General features: G+C 44.1%; 1 protein-coding gene across 5 annotated transcripts in view; it reads left to right on the top strand.

The window, feature by feature from the left end:
- Positions 1-18,469, top strand: part of PLPP4 (phospholipid phosphatase 4) — a 136,828-nt gene that overhangs the window by 37,516 nt on the left and 80,843 nt on the right. For 3 of the 5 annotated variants that reach the window (XM_033181078.1, XM_033181061.1, XM_033181042.1), the window contains exon 2: positions 13,384-13,492. In XM_033181078.1, coding sequence (XP_033036969.1) covers positions 13,384-13,492 — 109 coding nt within the window. Of the gene's footprint in view, positions 1-5,375; positions 5,603-13,383; positions 13,493-18,469 lie in introns of those variants that run through there. The other 2 variants (XM_033181051.1, XM_033181070.1) reach the window with 2 other exon arrangements.

Here is an 18,469-nt window from a genome sequence, read left to right as displayed (position 1 = left end):
TCTTTCATCTTACACGTCTGATTCCTCTCACCTGCCAGACCATTCTAGAACACAGCCTTGTTCCTCCATGGGGGAACAGTAGGTCAGAGAAATGGTCAGGGTTGTCAGGTCAGGATTGTGCTGATTTCTGCCAAGGACTCGGGTGAGATCTCGAGGGGGCAGCAGAAAGGCCTGATGCCACCTGTGCTGCTGCTCACTGGAGCCAGGGGAATTCAGATGACATTACAAGGATGGAAAATCTTAAAGACACCTCTCAGGCCGTATTTAGGAAAACGTGCTCTCTGTATGTTGTGTTTTAATGAAAATGGCAGCTCAAAAGCATCTTCAAACTAACTTCTATTTTTCACTGTTTTCTCCTGAGTGATGAGTAGCATTCTTTCCTGTCCTTGAGCCCCTATCTCTGCTCAGGGTCATATCCTAGAGTCTTGTTGTGTCCTGGTGCAGGGTATGCATAGACTGTCCCAGAGTGCTTTAGGCTCTGGCTAAATTCCTAAACACTCCTACTTAGTCTGGGAAGGAACACTTTACTAGGTATTTTAGAGTTAAAGATTAGTTGGAGACTGAGATCTCATAGCGAGGAAATATACACTTTCCCCTTGTCCCTCCTTTGCTAGGTATGCCTTTCTATGTCTTTCCATGTGTCTTCGTTTGCCTGTGGCTCAGGTACAGCCAAGTGGTCCATGCACCAAACATTATTTCCCATTGGGAAATTTATTTGGCCAAGAGAGGAGATGAGTTCTGGAGGTCTCTGGGCTGCTGGCCCTGCTGGGTGAGGGGACCTGGCTTGTGCTAAGGTGGATCTGGGCTCTGGGATGCCCAGGAAGCCAGTAGGAGGTGAATTCTGCAGGTTTCCCTGAGTCACAAGCTCACTGGTCTGGTTCTGCCTCAAGTCACCTGCCACTGTGATGCTCACTTTCACCAGTACCTCATCACTCAAAGTTATTAAGCAGCTGCTTTTGGAGGCATGCAGGGCCACATCTGAGCCAGGGAGAGGGCTCCTCAGTGCCCCAGGCTGCAGGGCACCAGCATCTTTAACCTGAGGCTTTTGAAAGTGGCTCATTTTGTGATTGACCCAACCTCTTTCCAGCTTCTCTTTCCTTCTGTTTCTGATATTTCTTATCCTGCCCTTCCTTTTACTTTGTAATTTTTCTCAGTACTCTTCCCGTTGTCTTCACCGAAATCTAGATGAAGCTAAATATTTCCCAATAATAGGCTGTCGCTTTAGTTGATAAAACACCTAATTTTGTAGCATCTCAATGGCCAATGGGCAAAGTTGTTTTACGGAACTTTTTGATGTGAAAATTTTTAAATACCCTCCACTAATTATCAGCACTTTTGTTTTATCTGCTTCCCTCTCTCCCTTTTTTGGTGAAGTCTTTTAAAGCAGATCCTGGATATGGCGTCCTGTCTGTAAACACTTTGATGTGGAATTTTACTCTATAAGAACCACAACAAAAAACCCCAACAACAAACATACAAGCGAACAAAACAACCCAACTGACCACCCATTGCTATTGTAATACCTGATGAAATTAATAATAATTTCTTTGAATCAGGATCCAAATTAGGTCCACACATATTTGGTATACACGCTTTTGGAAACCATTTGTTTTTCATTTAGAATGTTTTGGTAATTCGTATTACTGTTAATGCCAGTTGCTGAGTGCCTCTTGTGAGATCTTGACAATTATCTCAAATCTTCACCACCTCCTAGCAGTGTGCTCTGCCCATTTTACAGATGAGCAGGGCAACTTAACTGCTTGACCCAGGTTATGAGGCCTCGACTGCATCCTGCTCTGTCAGCTGCTGCACCCAGGTTTATGTAGACCAGGATTTTCTGTTTGTGTTGAGACAATGAAAACATTTTCAGTCTTCTGTTGTTTACTCCCAAAGGAAAGGCACCCTCTGTAGAAATGTTTGAAAGTAGTTGCACTAAATATTTGGACTTCTGGGGTGATGCATGTGGTTTCTGCACACTGTGTTGCTGCCAAATATGCTTACGTTTACACCATGCCCCATAGCAGGCATGTTTGAATGTGTTTTGCTATTTTTATTATGAGGCAGAAGTGGTTTTGAATATCCTGTTCCTGCTGAAGACAACTCCTGCAGGAAGCGAAGGTATATACAGCACAGAACAGCCTGGCTCTCTACGTCCATTCTGTATTACCTCACTGTTTACTCCTCCCCACAGCCGCTGAGATAGTGCAGCCTGGCTCTCTACGTCCATTCTGTATTACCTCACTGTTTACTCCTCCCCACAGCCGCTGAGATAGTGGCAGTTATCTCCATTTACAGAAGAGGGCTCAGAGAGGACATACACCTTGCCCAAGTCACACCATGAGTAAGAGGCAAGGGCAGCATGCAGGGTTTTCAACTCCACAGCTCTGGCTGCCAGCTGTTGTACTTTCAGAGCAACACTGTCTTCCTTGCTATGTCCCCACTTTTGAGGTCCTGCTTCTGGACCTTTCTATGCCAACATTTTTATCCTGAAAAATTCCAAATATTTAGAAAGGTTGAAAGAGTAGAATGATCCCCTATATACTCTACCTAGATTTAGCAATTGTTAACATGTAATCATATTGGTTGGATATCTCTATTTATTGTTTATATGTGCATTTTTCTGAACTACCTGAAAGTAACTACTGATACATGAGGCTCCTAACCCCCCCTAAATGTTTCAGCTGCTTCTCCTACAAAGAAGGCATTCCTCTACATACCCACGTCATTACTGTACTGAAGAAAATTAGTATACTTCCTATCACCTAAAATCTAATTCATTCTTTAATCCCACAATTTCTCCAGTCATCCCCAATGTTTCTTTTTAATAGCTTTTGGTTTGTTTTGACCCAAGATTTAGTCAGAGCACATATGTTTCATTTTTGATTCTTTTGTCTCTTTAGGCTCTTTTGATCTGGAACATTTAGCTTTATTCTAGCTTTATTCCTGGGTTCACCTAATTGTTCATTGAGGGTGTTTGACTTGTTCGTCCTCCCCTGTTGGGTCTAAGGGTTTAATGAGATCCAGAGTATGCATGTTTGGGAAGAATGCTCAGTGGGTTGCCATGGCCTTCCTGTCTCCTTGTGTTGAGGGCACAGAAGAAAGTGTCAGTGGTTCCAGTGTCAGGGGCCACAGGTAAAGAATGCAAGTTAGGGTCATTTTTCTAAAAGCTGAAGAAGAGTTGGCATGAGCAGGCTGAGGCTTTGCATTGGGAGCTTTGCTTCACCCGCACGGCCAGTTCTGGTCCTCTCTCTGCCAGTCCCACTGCCTTCCATGCCCTAGGAGCTGGATAGATGGATGACATCTCCAGGCTTGGGCCACACATTTCCACACTCTCCACTCACCAATCCACACTCATCCCACCCCAGTGTGTTTAGGAGGGTACAGCAGTAGGGTACATGTTTTCATTGTCTCCTATACACCTTTTTGTCGAGGGAGGGATACCTGCCCTAGGGTTATGAGGACGGTCATACATGACACTCAACACTGGGTAGATGAGATCAACGGCAGCTTATTCCTCACATATACTCACAGCCCAGGGGAGGAGTACACTGCACACCATGCGGGGACACAAGGAACAGAGTGAACAGCCAGGGACTATGGGAGGCAGGCTTTGTAGTGTATCAGGAGGGTGGGGTGGTCCCTGGTAATGGCAGGAGGATGTAATTAACATTGAATAATTCCACAAGCTAGCAGGAAACTGAGACTCACTATTCAGAGATAAGCAGAAACTGTGCCTGGTCATGTCAATAAGAAAGGTTATTTGGCTACAGGACCTTATTTGTGAAAGCAGAGTAGGGAGGGGAACTTGTGGTTAGGACATTTGAATCCATTTTTGTTTCAGGTGTCAAAACAAGACATAACATTGGGCCTCCATTTTAGACTTTACACTGCTCAAATTTAACACCCTCATTATTCATTCACTATGTGTACTCATCCTCCTAAGCACTTCATATGAACTAATTCATTTAATCCTTACACCAACCCTCTGAGGGAGGCACTATTATCAGCATCACTTCAGAGATGAGGCAACTGAGGCCTGAGAGGTGAAGCACCTTGCCCAGCGTCACGTGGCTGGTAAGGAAAGAATCAAAATCCAACCCAGGAGAGCTGCCTGCAGAATCTGTGCCCTCACCGTTGGAAAGGGCATGAGATTTAGAGTGAGGGCACGAGGACATGAATCCCAGCTCTGCCTTGGATTTGCTTGCTAAGCCTCAGTCTTTGCATCTGTTGGGAGGCTGATCACAGAGCAAGAAGAACCATCGCCAAGAGGGGGTGGTAATTCCGGGAGCTGTTCCTGGTCTGGTCCAGGGCTGGTCTCTGCATGCCATTCTTCCTCATCCAGGCGAGTGGTGGATTATTTGATTAAATCAGCTGCTGTAAAGGAAACCCCTCTTTGGATTATAGGTACAAGAGAGTTGGTGGGAGCAGCTTCTTGGGGTCTTCATTTCTTTTTCCACCTCCTTCCCTGTGCATTCTTTCTTTCCCTTCTTTCCAACAAACATCAAACTTTGCTCTGCAAAAATCTGATCTCAGTCGTGCACACTGAGACTGGAGATTGACAATGTTGCATTACCCGAGTAAGATCACATCTCTATATCTCTAATTGTGGAAAAGTCTGTGTCTTACTAAAATAATTGCAGATAACACTGAGCTGGTGGGGAAAGCACGTATGTGTGTGTTGTGTGTGTGTATTGTGTATGACTGTGTTGCTTGATTTCCTTAAAAGTCCAGTGCATGTACGGAGGAATAGTGCACCCTGTGCCATATAGATGTAGGCAAGACATCTGACATCTTGTAGCTTCAGTGCCCTCATTTCTAAAATAGGAATAATGGTAATTCCTGCCTCATAGGGTTCTTATGAGGATGAAGTCCTGTTGGAAAGCAGCAAGTGAAAGGCTTGGCATAAGATGTCTGCAATATCATAACTAACTATGATTATTATTCTAATTGTTAACTTTGTTTTGGGGGATAGCCAACTACTCCAATTCACAGTAAAGACCTGTCTGAGGGCAGTTTGCTGGCCCACAGGCTCACAGAGATAATCCAGCACATGTTCTCCCTATAACCACACCCACCTCTTGTTCCCAGGACTAATGAGTAACCTGATATGCCTCCTTTCCTGCCAAGAGTGGAGTGGCCTGCTTGTTCTGCTGACCACATCTGATGCCTGTTTGTAAGAGCTTTTCCCTGTTGCGGGAGAGAGACTGACTAGGGAGGAAAAGTCAGTAGTGCAATAAGGAAACATGCTTTCCTTTCGGCTCTCACCTGGAAAACGATTTTTGTTTATCATGTGTCTTCAAGTGTTATTATTTTTTTTCCTCAGATCTCAATTGTTGAAAGTGACTTTCTGGGCCATTGTTTGCTCATAGAATGACCAAATGATGCAGACTTTTGTTGCCATTCTTCTATCTGCTCCCTTTCCCCAACACACAGCCTCACTGCCCTCAGGTGGGGCTTAAAGAAGGTGAGGCAACCTTCTCACACCCAGCATATTCACATGTGTAAGAGAAACAGTCACCGTTTATGGAGGCTTTCGGTGCTCTAGGTGCTGTGCTGGACCCTAACTTATTACTGAACAGAATGTTCACAATGGCCTTGGAAGGTATGACAGCGTCTTGGGGGACAGGAGGAAGATATGTAGCTCCAGAGAGGTCAAGTGACTTTTTTCAAGCCACCCTGACAGCAAACACCAAAGCAGGGATTTGGACTAAGTCTAATGATCTGATTGGGTTTATATTTCAGTATAATCTTGTGTTATTTATAGCTGGGAAAAAGGATGGTGAGGTCTGTCATCCTAGTACTTGACTTTAAAGCCCCTTGGAGTTTTAACCTATCTTGAAAAAGGCCTTTCATTCAGGCACATGGGCTAAGGGCATTGGCAAATCCATGAAATCTTTTAGAAGCTTATAGGGATCCTCTGGGGCTTTGGGCACTTGACTTTGAATTAGAAGAGGCCCAGGGGGACAGTGGCATCACTGTCCCTTGTCATGGACTTGCTGTTTCTGCTGATGTGATGTCAATATCAGCCATTCCTTTGGATTCCCAACTTTGGGCTGCACCTGTTGCCACATTTGACATGTGGACTGTGATAGATACATACCTTGGAACATCCCTAGAGGACCAGGGTCCTCACAGGTGGCTCTGGGTGGGAGGCTATTTAATGAGACCAACTACTGGGGCACTCCAATCTAGACATCTTCTTAAAGCAGAGTGCAGTGGCAAGCTCATGTGTTCTGATGTGTACAAGGAAAAACCTCAACACCCAATTCCACGATCTGTTGTGAGCCAGATTATACAATCTGTAACCTCCATAAGAGTTGGGACCATATTTGTATTCACCAGTGTTGTAGCACAGTACTTGGCACATCATGGACACTCAGTAAATATTTGTTGAATGAAGAAAACTTTGGCAAAGATGATAGTCCACTCTCTGTCCCCTCCTGTGGCCTTTCTGTGTAACAAGATACGTATCCTGGGTCCTTAAGTCATATTGAGCTATGGAAACAATTAACTAACAAGAGCATGGGAACGAGACAGACAGAGAGAGAGAGGGGGGGGGGGGGGAGAGGGAGAGGAGAGGGAGAGGGAGAGGGAGAGGGAGAGGGAGAGAGAATGTGTGAGTGTGTGTGTGTGTGTGTGTGTGTGTGTGCAGGTGAGCATATGTGAGTGTAGTTTTTATCTGTCATGAGTCTAGATGCTGCCCTATCTAGCCCTAGTCTGGGGAACCTCCTAGGGGCAGGACCATATTCTAATTTGATGCCAAGCCGGTTAAAGGTCTGGAGAGCCCCCAGTGATGCCACATGTGCCTCTGGAATTGCATCTGCTGCTTGTAGGTGAAGATTCAGGTGACCAAAAAAAGGTAGTAGGTGGTGCTTTTGTGATTTAGCAGTGAAAGAGCCACTGGCAGCCACGGTTTGCTTAAAGGGGAAAGGTGTGTGGTTCTCTGTTGTATTTTGCTTTCAGATCACTCCGACTTCAGTTTTCTTCTTGCTTTTCATTCTTACTCAATGTCAGATCCTCCTTTACCTCTTTTCCATTTTGGTTAATTTTAGTGGATTCTCCCTGCATCTTAAATAATTGCATCCTTTTGTTTGCCTTCCACTCACTTAATTTCAGGCAGTGTGTATGTGTGTGCACACACGTGTGTGTTTATGTGTGTGGGGTGTGTATGTGCATTTTGTGTGTATGTATATATAATTATAAGCTCTATCCCCTTTAAACATCTGAACCACACATGAACAATGCACGAGAGAAAATTGCTTGGTGTAAAGTTAGAATTACATCTTTGAATTTTTGTCATGAATTTTTTTTCTTGCCCTGTCTTATGGTGCTGAGTGAATGTGTTTTCAGGTCTTCAAACTATATCATGAGAAAATTAAGGAGAAAATATGTAAAACTGCCCCCACTTTGCCCAGGAGAAATTAAGATACAAATAGATTAAGATAACCATCCAGATGGGTGCAGTGGCTCACGCCTGTAATCCCAGCACTTTGGGAGGCCGAGGCAGGCGGATAATGAGGTCAGGAGATCGAGACCATCCTAGCTAACATGGTGAAACCCTGTCTCTACTAAAAATATACAAAATTAGCCAGGTGTGTGGCGGGTGCCTGTAGTCCCAGCCACTCAGGAGGCTGAGGCAGGAGAATGGCATGAACCTGGGAGGCAGACCTTGCAGAGAGCCGAGATTGCACCACCACACTCCAGCCTGGGCGATAGAGTGAGACTCCATCTTAAAAAAAAAAAAAAAAAAGATAACTGTCCAATTTAAATAGCAAAGAAATAGAAGTATGTCTTGGATTAAAATCCAACAACAATTTACCTGACTTTGGGCAGTTAAAATTATCATTAAAGAAAATAATACATTTACTTTGGTAGTAACTTTGCTTTTCAATGTAGTAACATTTGACCTGCACAGTCTAGACATTTTATTTTTAGTTTGAATCCCTATTAAGTGAAATGATGTTGACAATAGTTAACAATTCATGAATGCTTGTAATGGTGGAAGTCCGTGATTTTGAGGTTAGACTGGCACAGCTGCTGAACTAGAGTTTATTGATAACAATGAAGAAAATATTGCATTCACATCTATATAGTCTCATTAAATAGCATTTTTCCTTTGAAATGATTCATAAATGCTACCTTGTAATCTGTTAGAGTTCCATGCCTCCTGCTCATGTAGGGCTGTTTATTTTTGGTCATCAAACCTGATGAAGTTTTAGGAGCCTTACTCTACTCTTAAACATATTGTGAGATGCGATGGATAACTAGTGTGATTATCCACATGATTTGAGTACAGAGGGCCCGGAGTTATGTACACAGACACAGCAGCTCTTCTATTCATTTTTATTTTTTTGAGATGGAGTCTTACTCTGTCACCCAGGCTGGAGTGCAGTGGCATGATCTTGGCTCATTGCAACCACCACCTCCTGGGTTCAAGCAATTCTCTTGCCTCAGCCTTCCAAGTAGCTGGGATTATAGGAACACACCACTACACCCAGCTAATTTTTTTGTTTTTAGTAGAGAAGGGGTTTCGCCGTGTTGGCCAGGCTTGTCTCGAACTCCTTGCCTCATGTGATCCACCCGCCTTGGCCTCCCAAAAGCTCTTCTATTCTTAATGAAGGCTTTGCAGAGAAGGGGAAAGGCCTTCACAGTGAGAACAACAGGCCTGACCCTCATCCCCAAAGGACCTCTGCATCCTTGGATCTGTCAGAGCCTTCTGGGCATTAAGATGTTTTTAGTTGTTCTGTGTTTATTGTAAATAAAAGTAAACTAAATGTTTTACCCACCTTCTAATGGTCAAAGAGTTGCTGCAATTTCTTTAACCTTTTCTTAAAAAACTCAAGGACGTCCATAATTACGCTGCCCAGGAATATACTGACACTTGCGAGCTACTAAGGCTGGCCAGGCTATAGTCCTCTGCACTGAATGGCTTCAGGCTGTGGTGCCTTTGAGTTTTCATTTTGTTTTCTATATTTTTTTCTCCCCCCATGACACAAGTGGTGCTTGAGATAATTTTAATGGCTTTGTGAGATGGGTTCAGATTTAGATTGTAGTGGGTTGGTACACAGGCAATTGGGGTTTTTGCTATGCTTTTTTTAAAAAAAAAATGGCAACAACCACAATTACTTTTGCACCAATGTCATACATGGATGTGACCCACCTTCTACAACAGTCATGGAGAAGATTCCCTGGGGATCATGTTAAATGCAGACTCTGATCCACTGGGTCTGGGGTGGGGCTGGAGATTCTGCATTTTTAACAAGATCCCACAAGATGCTGCTGCCCTGGACCCTTGTGACTCAAGGTTTGATCTACAAATCGGCAGCATGGCACACCCAGGAGCTTGCTGGAAATGCTAGCTCTAAGGTCTTTTCTGAACCTGCTGTCTCTGTATCTGCAGTCACAAGACTCCCAGTGATCCCTGGACACATTAAAGTTTGGGAACCGCCAACGTAACACACTGCTGGAGACCACGCCTTCACACCTTCCCTAGAAGCAGGGATCCCATTTCTTGGATTCCAAACCACTTCCAAAGAGCTTGTGGAAGGATGTTTCCAGGCCTGGGCATGTCCTCTCTTGGGAACACCTTTAATCTCTCCAGGACTTTCCATTCCACTATGTGCCCTCCTCTGTCCCTGTTAAGATCCCTAAGCTTTATTAAGACCTTGGTCCTCTGCATATTAGCTCCACTGTCTGCATTCTTTGAGACAGATGCCAGTGGCTGAAGCATGGCTGGAGAAGGGACATCGATCTTTCTTAGTACTGCTGCTCCCAGAGGATATAATTTGCTTGATAGATGGGTTCTGGCTGCAGCTACTCAGGGTGGAGTGAGGGATTGTGTAAAATGCTGGGTGCACCAGGCTTTAGAAAAATTGCCAGGAGGATAATAAAACCTGAAAGACAAACAAGACAAGGAAGGAAGGTGCTCTGTGGTGTACCTGGTCCCATTGCCCTGTGGCCGGCTGTGTGAGAAGAAATAGGAGTCAAGGTTCTGGGGTCTCACAGAGTGGGAGTGTGTGGCCATCACAGTGTCAATAGCACCCTGTGGGTGGCAGAGTATATTTCAGAGGTGGCTGCAGCCATATCCCTCATTCATCTGCGTTTCTGTAGTAAGAACTTGCCACACCCCAGTCAATGGGTGGAGTCATTTCCCCTCCCTGGAATCCACACTGACTTTAGGATTCACTTCTGACTGGAGATGACACTACACAACTTCTGAGACTAGGTTGGAAAAAGCCATTGAGCTTCTGCCTTGTTCTCCTGGGATACCTGCTGTGAGGGAAGCCAGTAGCTATGAATAATTCTGACCACCCTGAGACCACAGTGCTGGAGAGGAAGGGTTTTTCTAGGGTGGAGGGGTGGGGTTCAAGATCCTTTATTTTCAGAGCTTGCAACAGTTGATTAGCAATGCTAGCTAAGTTGGTATGATCCGAAGGCCAATCACCTTTCTCTTTAGGCACCCAACCAACAGAATCTCTTTCTTACAAACAAGATCATTGACCAGTCGGGATCTGTCTCAATGTGTATGTGGGAAGAGGTTCTCTCCCCCCACTTCTCCCATCAAGATTGTTTTATAGCCAAATGAAACTCAAATCCATAATACAGCAACTAGTCATCTCCAGTGTCACTGATTGGCCCCACCCCCAGAATAGGAAGTTGAGGTAAGAGGTGAGAGACTGTGTCCTGTTATAAGAAAAATGACAGCAGGGGTTCCAGCTAACAGCCTGGTCAGTGGACAGCCATTGACTGTGCCCACATGAGAGATTCTAAGTGGGAACTACCTAGACAATGAGCCCCTCTCAATTTCCTGATCCACAAATTCATGAGCAAAATAAAATGTTTTGAAGTAATTCGTTATGAAGCTAAGAAACTGGAGTATTCTGAAGCTTTGGTTATCAGAGATACACTGCACATTCTTAAAAACATCCTTCAAGCAAAATTTATTTCATTTCACTTCATTTCATTATGTCTTAAAAACACTTGGGAGCAGGGAGTAGGTTGTCACAAAATCAAACAAAGCCCGAAAACTGTCTAATAAAAACATGCAGCTTTAGGCTAGAGTAAAATGATAATAGTAATACAATTCTAGTTTTTGTTTCTCTTCTGTCAGGCCCTACATATATATTCCATCGTTTAACTTTCATTCCAACTCTGTAAGGTGTGTCTATTTTAGAGATGAAGAAACTGAGGCTCAGAAAATGTTAAATGACTCAGCATGTGCCAGAGTTGGGGTTTGAACGCTGCTGGACCTGACTCTAGAGACTGTCCTGCAGTGGGTGGAAGAGCTGTTAATGAGAAGAGTTAAATTACAGGGTGTCCTGTCCTTGGATCCTAGGGTCTGGGACCCTTAGGTGTCATTTAGTTCAATGCTGGGGACTCCTGGCCCATCATAGTGTTTTAAAATCCACATTACCAGACCACAGTCTTAGGTCTGTGGTAGGGTGTTTTCTAGAAGGTTCTGACCCTTCTCAAATTAAAGTCTTGGATTTAGTTCAGCCTCCCCCATTGCAGAGGCCCTGGGAGAGGAAGCAGCTTGCTCCACAGCACGGAGCAGCTCAGCTGGTGAGCTGGGGCAGAGAGCAGGTTTCTGATGCCCAGAGAGGGTGCTCCTCCCGGCAGCTCTAGAGGAGGTTTGGAAGACTGATAGCAGAAGTGACTTGCACCCCAGTGAGGGGATGCAGTACGGATTCTGTAATAGAAGTGCTCCAGGTTCAGGGTTGGTGAAGGGTTGACTGGGTTCTGTGATGATGGCACTGCAGGAGTCCATTCAGTCATCTAGCAAATAGCTACCAAGAGATGCCTGTGTGCCAGGCAGAGGCTCTGGGGGCCCAGTGCTGAGCAGAACGGTCATGGATACCACTGCTTTTTGAAATTACATAAATACACAGACTTTTAGGACTTAAAACGTCACAGTTAGAGGAGGCAGGGAGAGAAGGGGGAAGAGAAGGAGGGAGGGAGAGACAGGGAGAGAGACACAGAAGATGGGTGGATTTTAGGTTTCTTAGATACACAATAGAATTGAGAGTCAGGCTGATCAAAGTGAGAATAGTTTCAGTGTCACCTATTCAAAGTCCCAAATAGATGTTAACTTCTGTGGTCTCTGAGTGCCTACAGTGGCCCAGCCGTGCTACTGGGCTCTGAGGTGACAGCCCTGGAGTGGCTTCTGCCCTCATACCCTCACAGGGGAGCTGAAGCTGCAAACAGAACATACTCGTACAATGTCCCAAATCTGGGATAGAAACCGGGGCTGTGGGACTCCTGATTCTGTCTGGAGACTGGGGTGGCTTTAGGTGACCAACTGTCCTGGTTTGCTTAAGACTGAGGGGTTTCCTGGGATATGGGACTTTCAGTGTTAAAACTGGAAAAGTTATGGACAAACCAAGACTGCTGGCCACCCTAGAGGGTTTGCTAGAGGAGGAGGGAGCTGAGCTTCTCCTCCTCTCCTGCTCCCCTGCACTCCTCATCTTGGATCATGGGAATCCTTTTCCCAGAAGCCCAAACCAGAAGCCTAGGAATCAGCTTCAGCCACTCCTGCCCGCAGGTTCTCCACGCCATCCATTTCCTCTCCAGTCTGCTAGTCTCTGTTGCAGGGACAGCTGCCACAACCTCAGCACCTCCCACCTTGCCTTCTATTCTCTCCTCCGAGTCCCATCCTCACCATGGCCAGGGCCACCATTTTGAATTGGAATTCCCATTCCATGCTCCTTTACCAAACCTCTCCTTGGCTCAAAATCAAAGTCCTCTAGCCTGGCACTCAAAGCCCCAAATGACCTGGCTTCTTTTGCCCTCTCCAACTGCATCTGAAGTGGTGCTGAACTTAGTTCCTCAGGTAAAGATTGGCTGGAGAGCTGGGAGGTGGCCTGATGGCTGAGATCTGAAAAAGCAAACCCCTGCATTTCTGCCCCTTTTCCAGTTTTTCTCTTGGCAGTGACTGCTTTTCATTGCCCAACAATGAAGACAGCACACGGGCAGCTGTGCCAGTTACTCCCTCCCTTATGTTTCACCTCAAGCCTATTTTATTTTCAAGAGACCATGCTAAGGCCAGACCATTCTGCCCTGGCCTTGCCCCATTCTGACTGCAGTTTCCAGTTTACTTTGGAACCCCAAGTCCTTAGAATCTTTGTACACACAAAGCTACTCCCTTATGCATGGAATTTGTCCTTGCTAGCAGGTGGTGATGGAAGAGTCTGTAAAGTCTCAGTGATTCTTTCGGTCCTTCCCAAGCCTTTGAACCAGTGAGAACTGACAGCAGGGCCTGTCTCTTTCCCCCTCTGCAGCAGTCTGGATTCTCCCCGCTGAGGGTGCATAGTGGGGGGCCTCCTTGGGAACTTCCCGCAGCAACAGAACGCTTAACCTTTATGTACTTTTCTTTTTACGTTTCAGTTTTACAGAGTTTTTGGATCCGTTCCAGAGAGTCATCCAACCGGAAGAGATCTGGCTTTATAAAAATCCTTTGGTGCAATCAGATAACATACCTACCCGCCTCATGTTTGTAAGTACCATGATTTCATGCCTTATTTGACTGCTCTCTCAAAGATGAACCAAATGGGTTTTCATCTTTGTTTTTCTAACCCTGAAGACAGTGGGTGGCCTGAGAGAAAGAGAAGGTGAGCAGCCCATCAAATTAAAACCCAGTTCCTTGTCATGATAGGAGCTGCTTGGTCATGTGAGAAGGACACTGTTAGAAATGCTTGTTCCCTGGTGCCACAAAGAAATAGCACACGAACATAGATTTAATTCTCTCAGCAAGGCATTGTTTACTTTCTGCAGAAAGGGTGCTCATCACAGATGGAACAATGGTGAGAACATGCCTGAACAAAGGAGGGAGGCAATTTTTATCCCTTATGCAGCTTGTCCCTGCTACTGTGTCCTGTCTCCATTGGCTAGAGCCGGACCTCACAGTCAAAACTAATACCTGATTGCCTAACAGCTTAAAACTTTCTTAAATAGGTAAAGGCAAGGCAGAGCAAAGGAAAAGAGAAAGTTGCTTATGAAGGATTTAAAGAAGCAATAACATTTCCAAATAAGGAAGGGGTGTAAGCTATGAGCTAAGACTTGCCTCGGCCTGTCTAGACATGCCTGAATAAGCCAAAGCAACTAACTGGGCTAAAGTGTAAGAACTAACAGTTGATAGGAGGCTTTAGGGTAAGAAGCTATTATTCCTAGTGCCTATTTTATTTTAAAACTAAGATGAGGCCGGGCGTGGTGGCTCAAGCCTGTAATCCCAGCACTTTGGGAGGCCGAGGTGGGTGGATCACGAGGTCAGGAGATCGAGACCATCCTGGCTAACACGGTGAAACCCCGTCTCTACTAAAAATACAAAAAAAATTAGCCGGGCGAGGTGGCAGGCGCCTGTAGTTCCAGCTACTCGGGAGGCTGAGACAGGAGAATGGCGTAAACCCAGGAGGCGGAGCTTGCAGTGAGCCGAGATTGCACCACTGTACTCCAGCCTGGGTGACAGAGCAAGACTCCGTCTCAAAAAACAAAACACAAAAACAAAAACAAAAACAAAAACAAAAAAAACTAAGATGAGCTTTGAAGAGGAATTTTTCTACTTTCTACAAGTCATTGCCCAATATTGTAGAATGAGAAAGGACTTGTTTGTCTGGGCTATGCTGAGTTACAGTAAAGGAAGACTAGAGGCCAGTGATGAGAATTTTCTGTCCACTCTCTTTTTAGGATAAGCCTTGATTCTGCCCAAATGAAGGTACCCAGATAGCTCTGTTAACCTCTTTTCTGGTTTTAGCTGGTCAGTTGTTGGCCACTAATAAGACCACCCTGTGCTTCAACCTCTTGAGAGTGTCTTGTGTCTCTCTCCTTCTAGAATAAATGGGCAAGCACCCATAGAGCTGGTGAATATATTGAGATAAATTTACCCCCCCCACTCCCAATGCCACATGGCAATTGCCACAACCTTTTACATTTCACTGCCTATATGCTAGGCTTGTTGCTGAGAGCTTAAGAAATGATGGTCTAATTTAATTCCACCCAGCATCCCAGTGAGGAAGATGTCATTGTTGTCCACATTTCACAAATGCAAAACTGCATTCCAAGAGAGATGAGGGAACTTGCCCCATGTCACATAGCTAGTGAGCACAGCACCAGGTTCTAGCAGCCAGCTCTTGGAGCTCAGCTCTCAGCCAAGAGGCTGCCCTGAGGGTTGGGGGCAGAGTGTCTGGGACTCCTTGCTGATGCTAATGAAGCCCTGGAGAATTGGAGAATCACCATCCAGACTTTCTGGAGCAGAGGAAATATTTAAGCTCCTCTTTGTTATGGAACGATAATGTCACTTTTGGATGGGCAGCCTCCCAGAAGTTTGAAGGTTGTTCCTGTTGACCTGCCATGGTGTCTCGTGCCTCTCTGGGAACTGCTCCAGAAACTTCATAGACACACAGGGAACATTTTTGTGTTTTGAAAGAAATCCCTCTGATTTTATGGAGGAAATTTTGTTAATTAGTGATGATTGGAAAGATCTGTGTTTTTGCAAACTCTTGAAAATGCCCGTAATGCCAGCGAGCATTAAAGTATCATTTTAATTGCTTCTTAATAATTACTTTTCTACTGGAAAGTAAACTGGATTTTTATAAATCTTAGGGAAATTGACAAATTAGGGTTGTTGTGAGTAGAGAATTGCTAACACATGACTATTAAAATCAGGCTTTTTTCATTTCTGCTGTAACTCAAATGTTCTATAAATCCTAGAAATAAAGGAAGCAGTGTATGTGTAATGAGTTTACTCAATGGCTTTAATAGGGAGAAGCTTCTATTTATCAGTTACTCCTATTTTTCATAACATTTTACATTTCATGTGTTGTAAAAACACAATTTGGAGATGAATGTTCATATGGGATGTTGTGAGAAATCTGTGGCTGTGTCCTAGATTTATGAACAATGGATTGTTTTGAAGTCTAGATACAAATGCCACAACTATTCTGGCTACAGACACAAATAGGATGGAGCAATTTGCATGCTGGCGGTGGTAGAAATTAGTCAGTAGAAGGCTTATTCAGCACTGGGGTTCTCAGAGAACAGAAGTATATTCAGCCACACGTACTGATTCATACCCTCTATTCTCCTAATGAAATAAGTTCAACCTTTTATTTCATTAATAGCAGTTGATGAATTTCATTCATTTGGTTGCACAATTTAGTACAATTCCATAATAACACAAGGAAAGCAGTAGATACATTTATAATACCTATAACACAAAGATGAAAAATATTTTGTCACCCCATAAAAAAGATTTGTTCTCCTGGGTTTTAAGAATTTAATATAAAGCATTATATTATTTTGGTCCTTTAAAACCTTCAGATGTTAGTAGAATAATTGGTAGTAGATCATCCATTTTCACTGATGTATAAAATGGCTTGATTTTCTTTGAAAGCTCAAATTTTTTTATTTACTACATAGAAAAGTCCTGGGGTCTCCTTTAATTTTGGTTGGAATGTTTTAATCAAAAGGTGAACTTTCTAACTTTCTTACCAAGGTGTTTTTTAAAGGCAGCTGGTATTGACTTGAATTTCTTTCATTAGATAATTAATGCTTCTAGAGTCATGTGTGTGCAAGTTAGACGAGCCAATTGGGCAAATGTAACAAGAAAATTAACAGAATAATGGCTAGGGGATTAAGTGCAGAGTAAATGGTAATAATGTTACTGGAAGCCTCCTAACTTCCACTTCCGCTGTCTGTGGCACCATTAGCTCAGGTGATGTCTGTCACCCTGAAAGTTGGGTGTAGTTAGAACTGTTTGAATCCAAGAGCTTGTTTCCCTTGACAACCCAGTGTTCCTGTTGACCTGAGAGACTGGCTAAGAATTCTTTTCAGATGCACTCAGAAGTCTTGCTTAGCATTTCAAGGATATGCCCAAGGCCTTTATGGAAGGCTGCTTCCTTATTCAAAAGAGGTACTGGTTGCTTGCTGAGTGTGAGGGGTTTATCAGAACATTTTTAAAAACCTACTTTTTGTGTAGGACAGCTTCATTGGTATTAGTTGTTGCTTTTTGGTACACGTTTTGTTATCTGTAGTAGTTGTTTCTTTGTACATTCAGGGGACATTTTCAGGGAGCCTACTATGGGTAAAGCAAACCATAGGGGCTATAGTGGATAAGAAGTCCAGTGAGACTTGGGGTGTACCCTCAGGGACCCTCCAGGATCGCTGGTACATTAGGATGGTACTCTAATACAAAATGGAATCTGAAAAGGGCCAGAGGAGAGGCCCAGGTAAACTTCTAGGGAACTACTACTACTTCTTCTTCTCCTTCTCCTCCTCCTCTTCCTCCTCCTCCTCCTCCTCCTCCCCCTCCTCCTCCTCCTCCTTCTCCTTCTTCTTCTCCTTTCTTCTTCATCACCTACAACAGTAAACATTTCTTGAATTCGGGGGCTGTGCTTATAACTTTATAAAGAACATCTCAGTTAATCTTCAGAATCCTTTGAGGTCAGCACTTCTGTTAATCTCATAATGTCAGTGGAGAAAACAAAACTAGGGAAATTATACAACTTGTCCAAGATTATACAACAGTCAGTGGCTAGACCAGGATCTGAGCACCGACTGTGAGTGCAAGCTCTCACTTGGAGGCACTCTGCTGTGATGCCTCTTTGGTGATTGGTTAGGTGGAGAGGCATGTAAAGGCAGAGAAATGGAGAGTGAGCCCATGTGGGTCCTGTCAATAGAGTTTGTTTGGAGTATATATGTGTAAGGGCTAAGAAGGGGGCAGGGATAGAACTAGACTGAGGATAGCTTTGGATTGGTTAATTACAACCTAATTCAGTGGATGGTTATGAAACACCATGAAGAAAGATGAATAAGATATGGTTTCTAGTCTAGGGAGGGGCACAGATATGAACACAAGGTGGACAGTGCTCCACTAAAAAGCCTTGAGGAATAGGTAAGACTCAGTAAGGAGTTTAAGGAATGATAGGTTTTGCAAACTTTTCCTTGGCTTCCAAAAGAAATCCACCCAAGCCCTATTCTTTGCCCTCTTCTCTTTTTGCTTCGACAGTGATAGGTCCAGATTTATTCTCATAGACTATTACTGATAGATACTGTGTTGATTTGATACCAGGGTTTTCTATTCTGGGATAGGATGCTTCTAAGGAAGACAGAAATAAAGTCATTTTGGGGAGGAAGAAGGAAGAAAAAGAGACAAGGCTGGATCATGATAGACAGTTTAATTTTTAGGCTCTTTTTAAGAGTCTTAGACAGCTCTTTTATCTGTGACGGGATGTAATTGTTTACCCACAGCAGGGCCTTTTCCAAGTGTCTGAGTGTCTTAAAGTTGTCTTTATAATCACTTTGCAACACACCTTTCTGTCAAAAGCCAGAAATGAAGGCACTTTGGGCCCACTGTTTTGTTTTGTCTGACGTGAATGAACCCTAGTGACAAGCTCCTCTCTGGCTAACACCCTCACATCAGGGCTGCTCTGGCTTCGATCTCTTCTGGTTGTTAGAAGTCCTTGGCATCCTCATGCCA

The sequence above is a fragment of the Trachypithecus francoisi genome, unplaced genomic scaffold (genome assembly GCF_009764315.1).
Source record: "Trachypithecus francoisi isolate TF-2019V2 unplaced genomic scaffold, Tfra_2.0 Contig01579, whole genome shotgun sequence".
Taxonomy (NCBI): Eukaryota; Metazoa; Chordata; class Mammalia; order Primates; family Cercopithecidae; genus Trachypithecus; species Trachypithecus francoisi.
The sequence above is the reverse complement of the archived record's forward strand: the minus strand, read 5'-3'. Positions and strand labels throughout refer to the sequence as shown.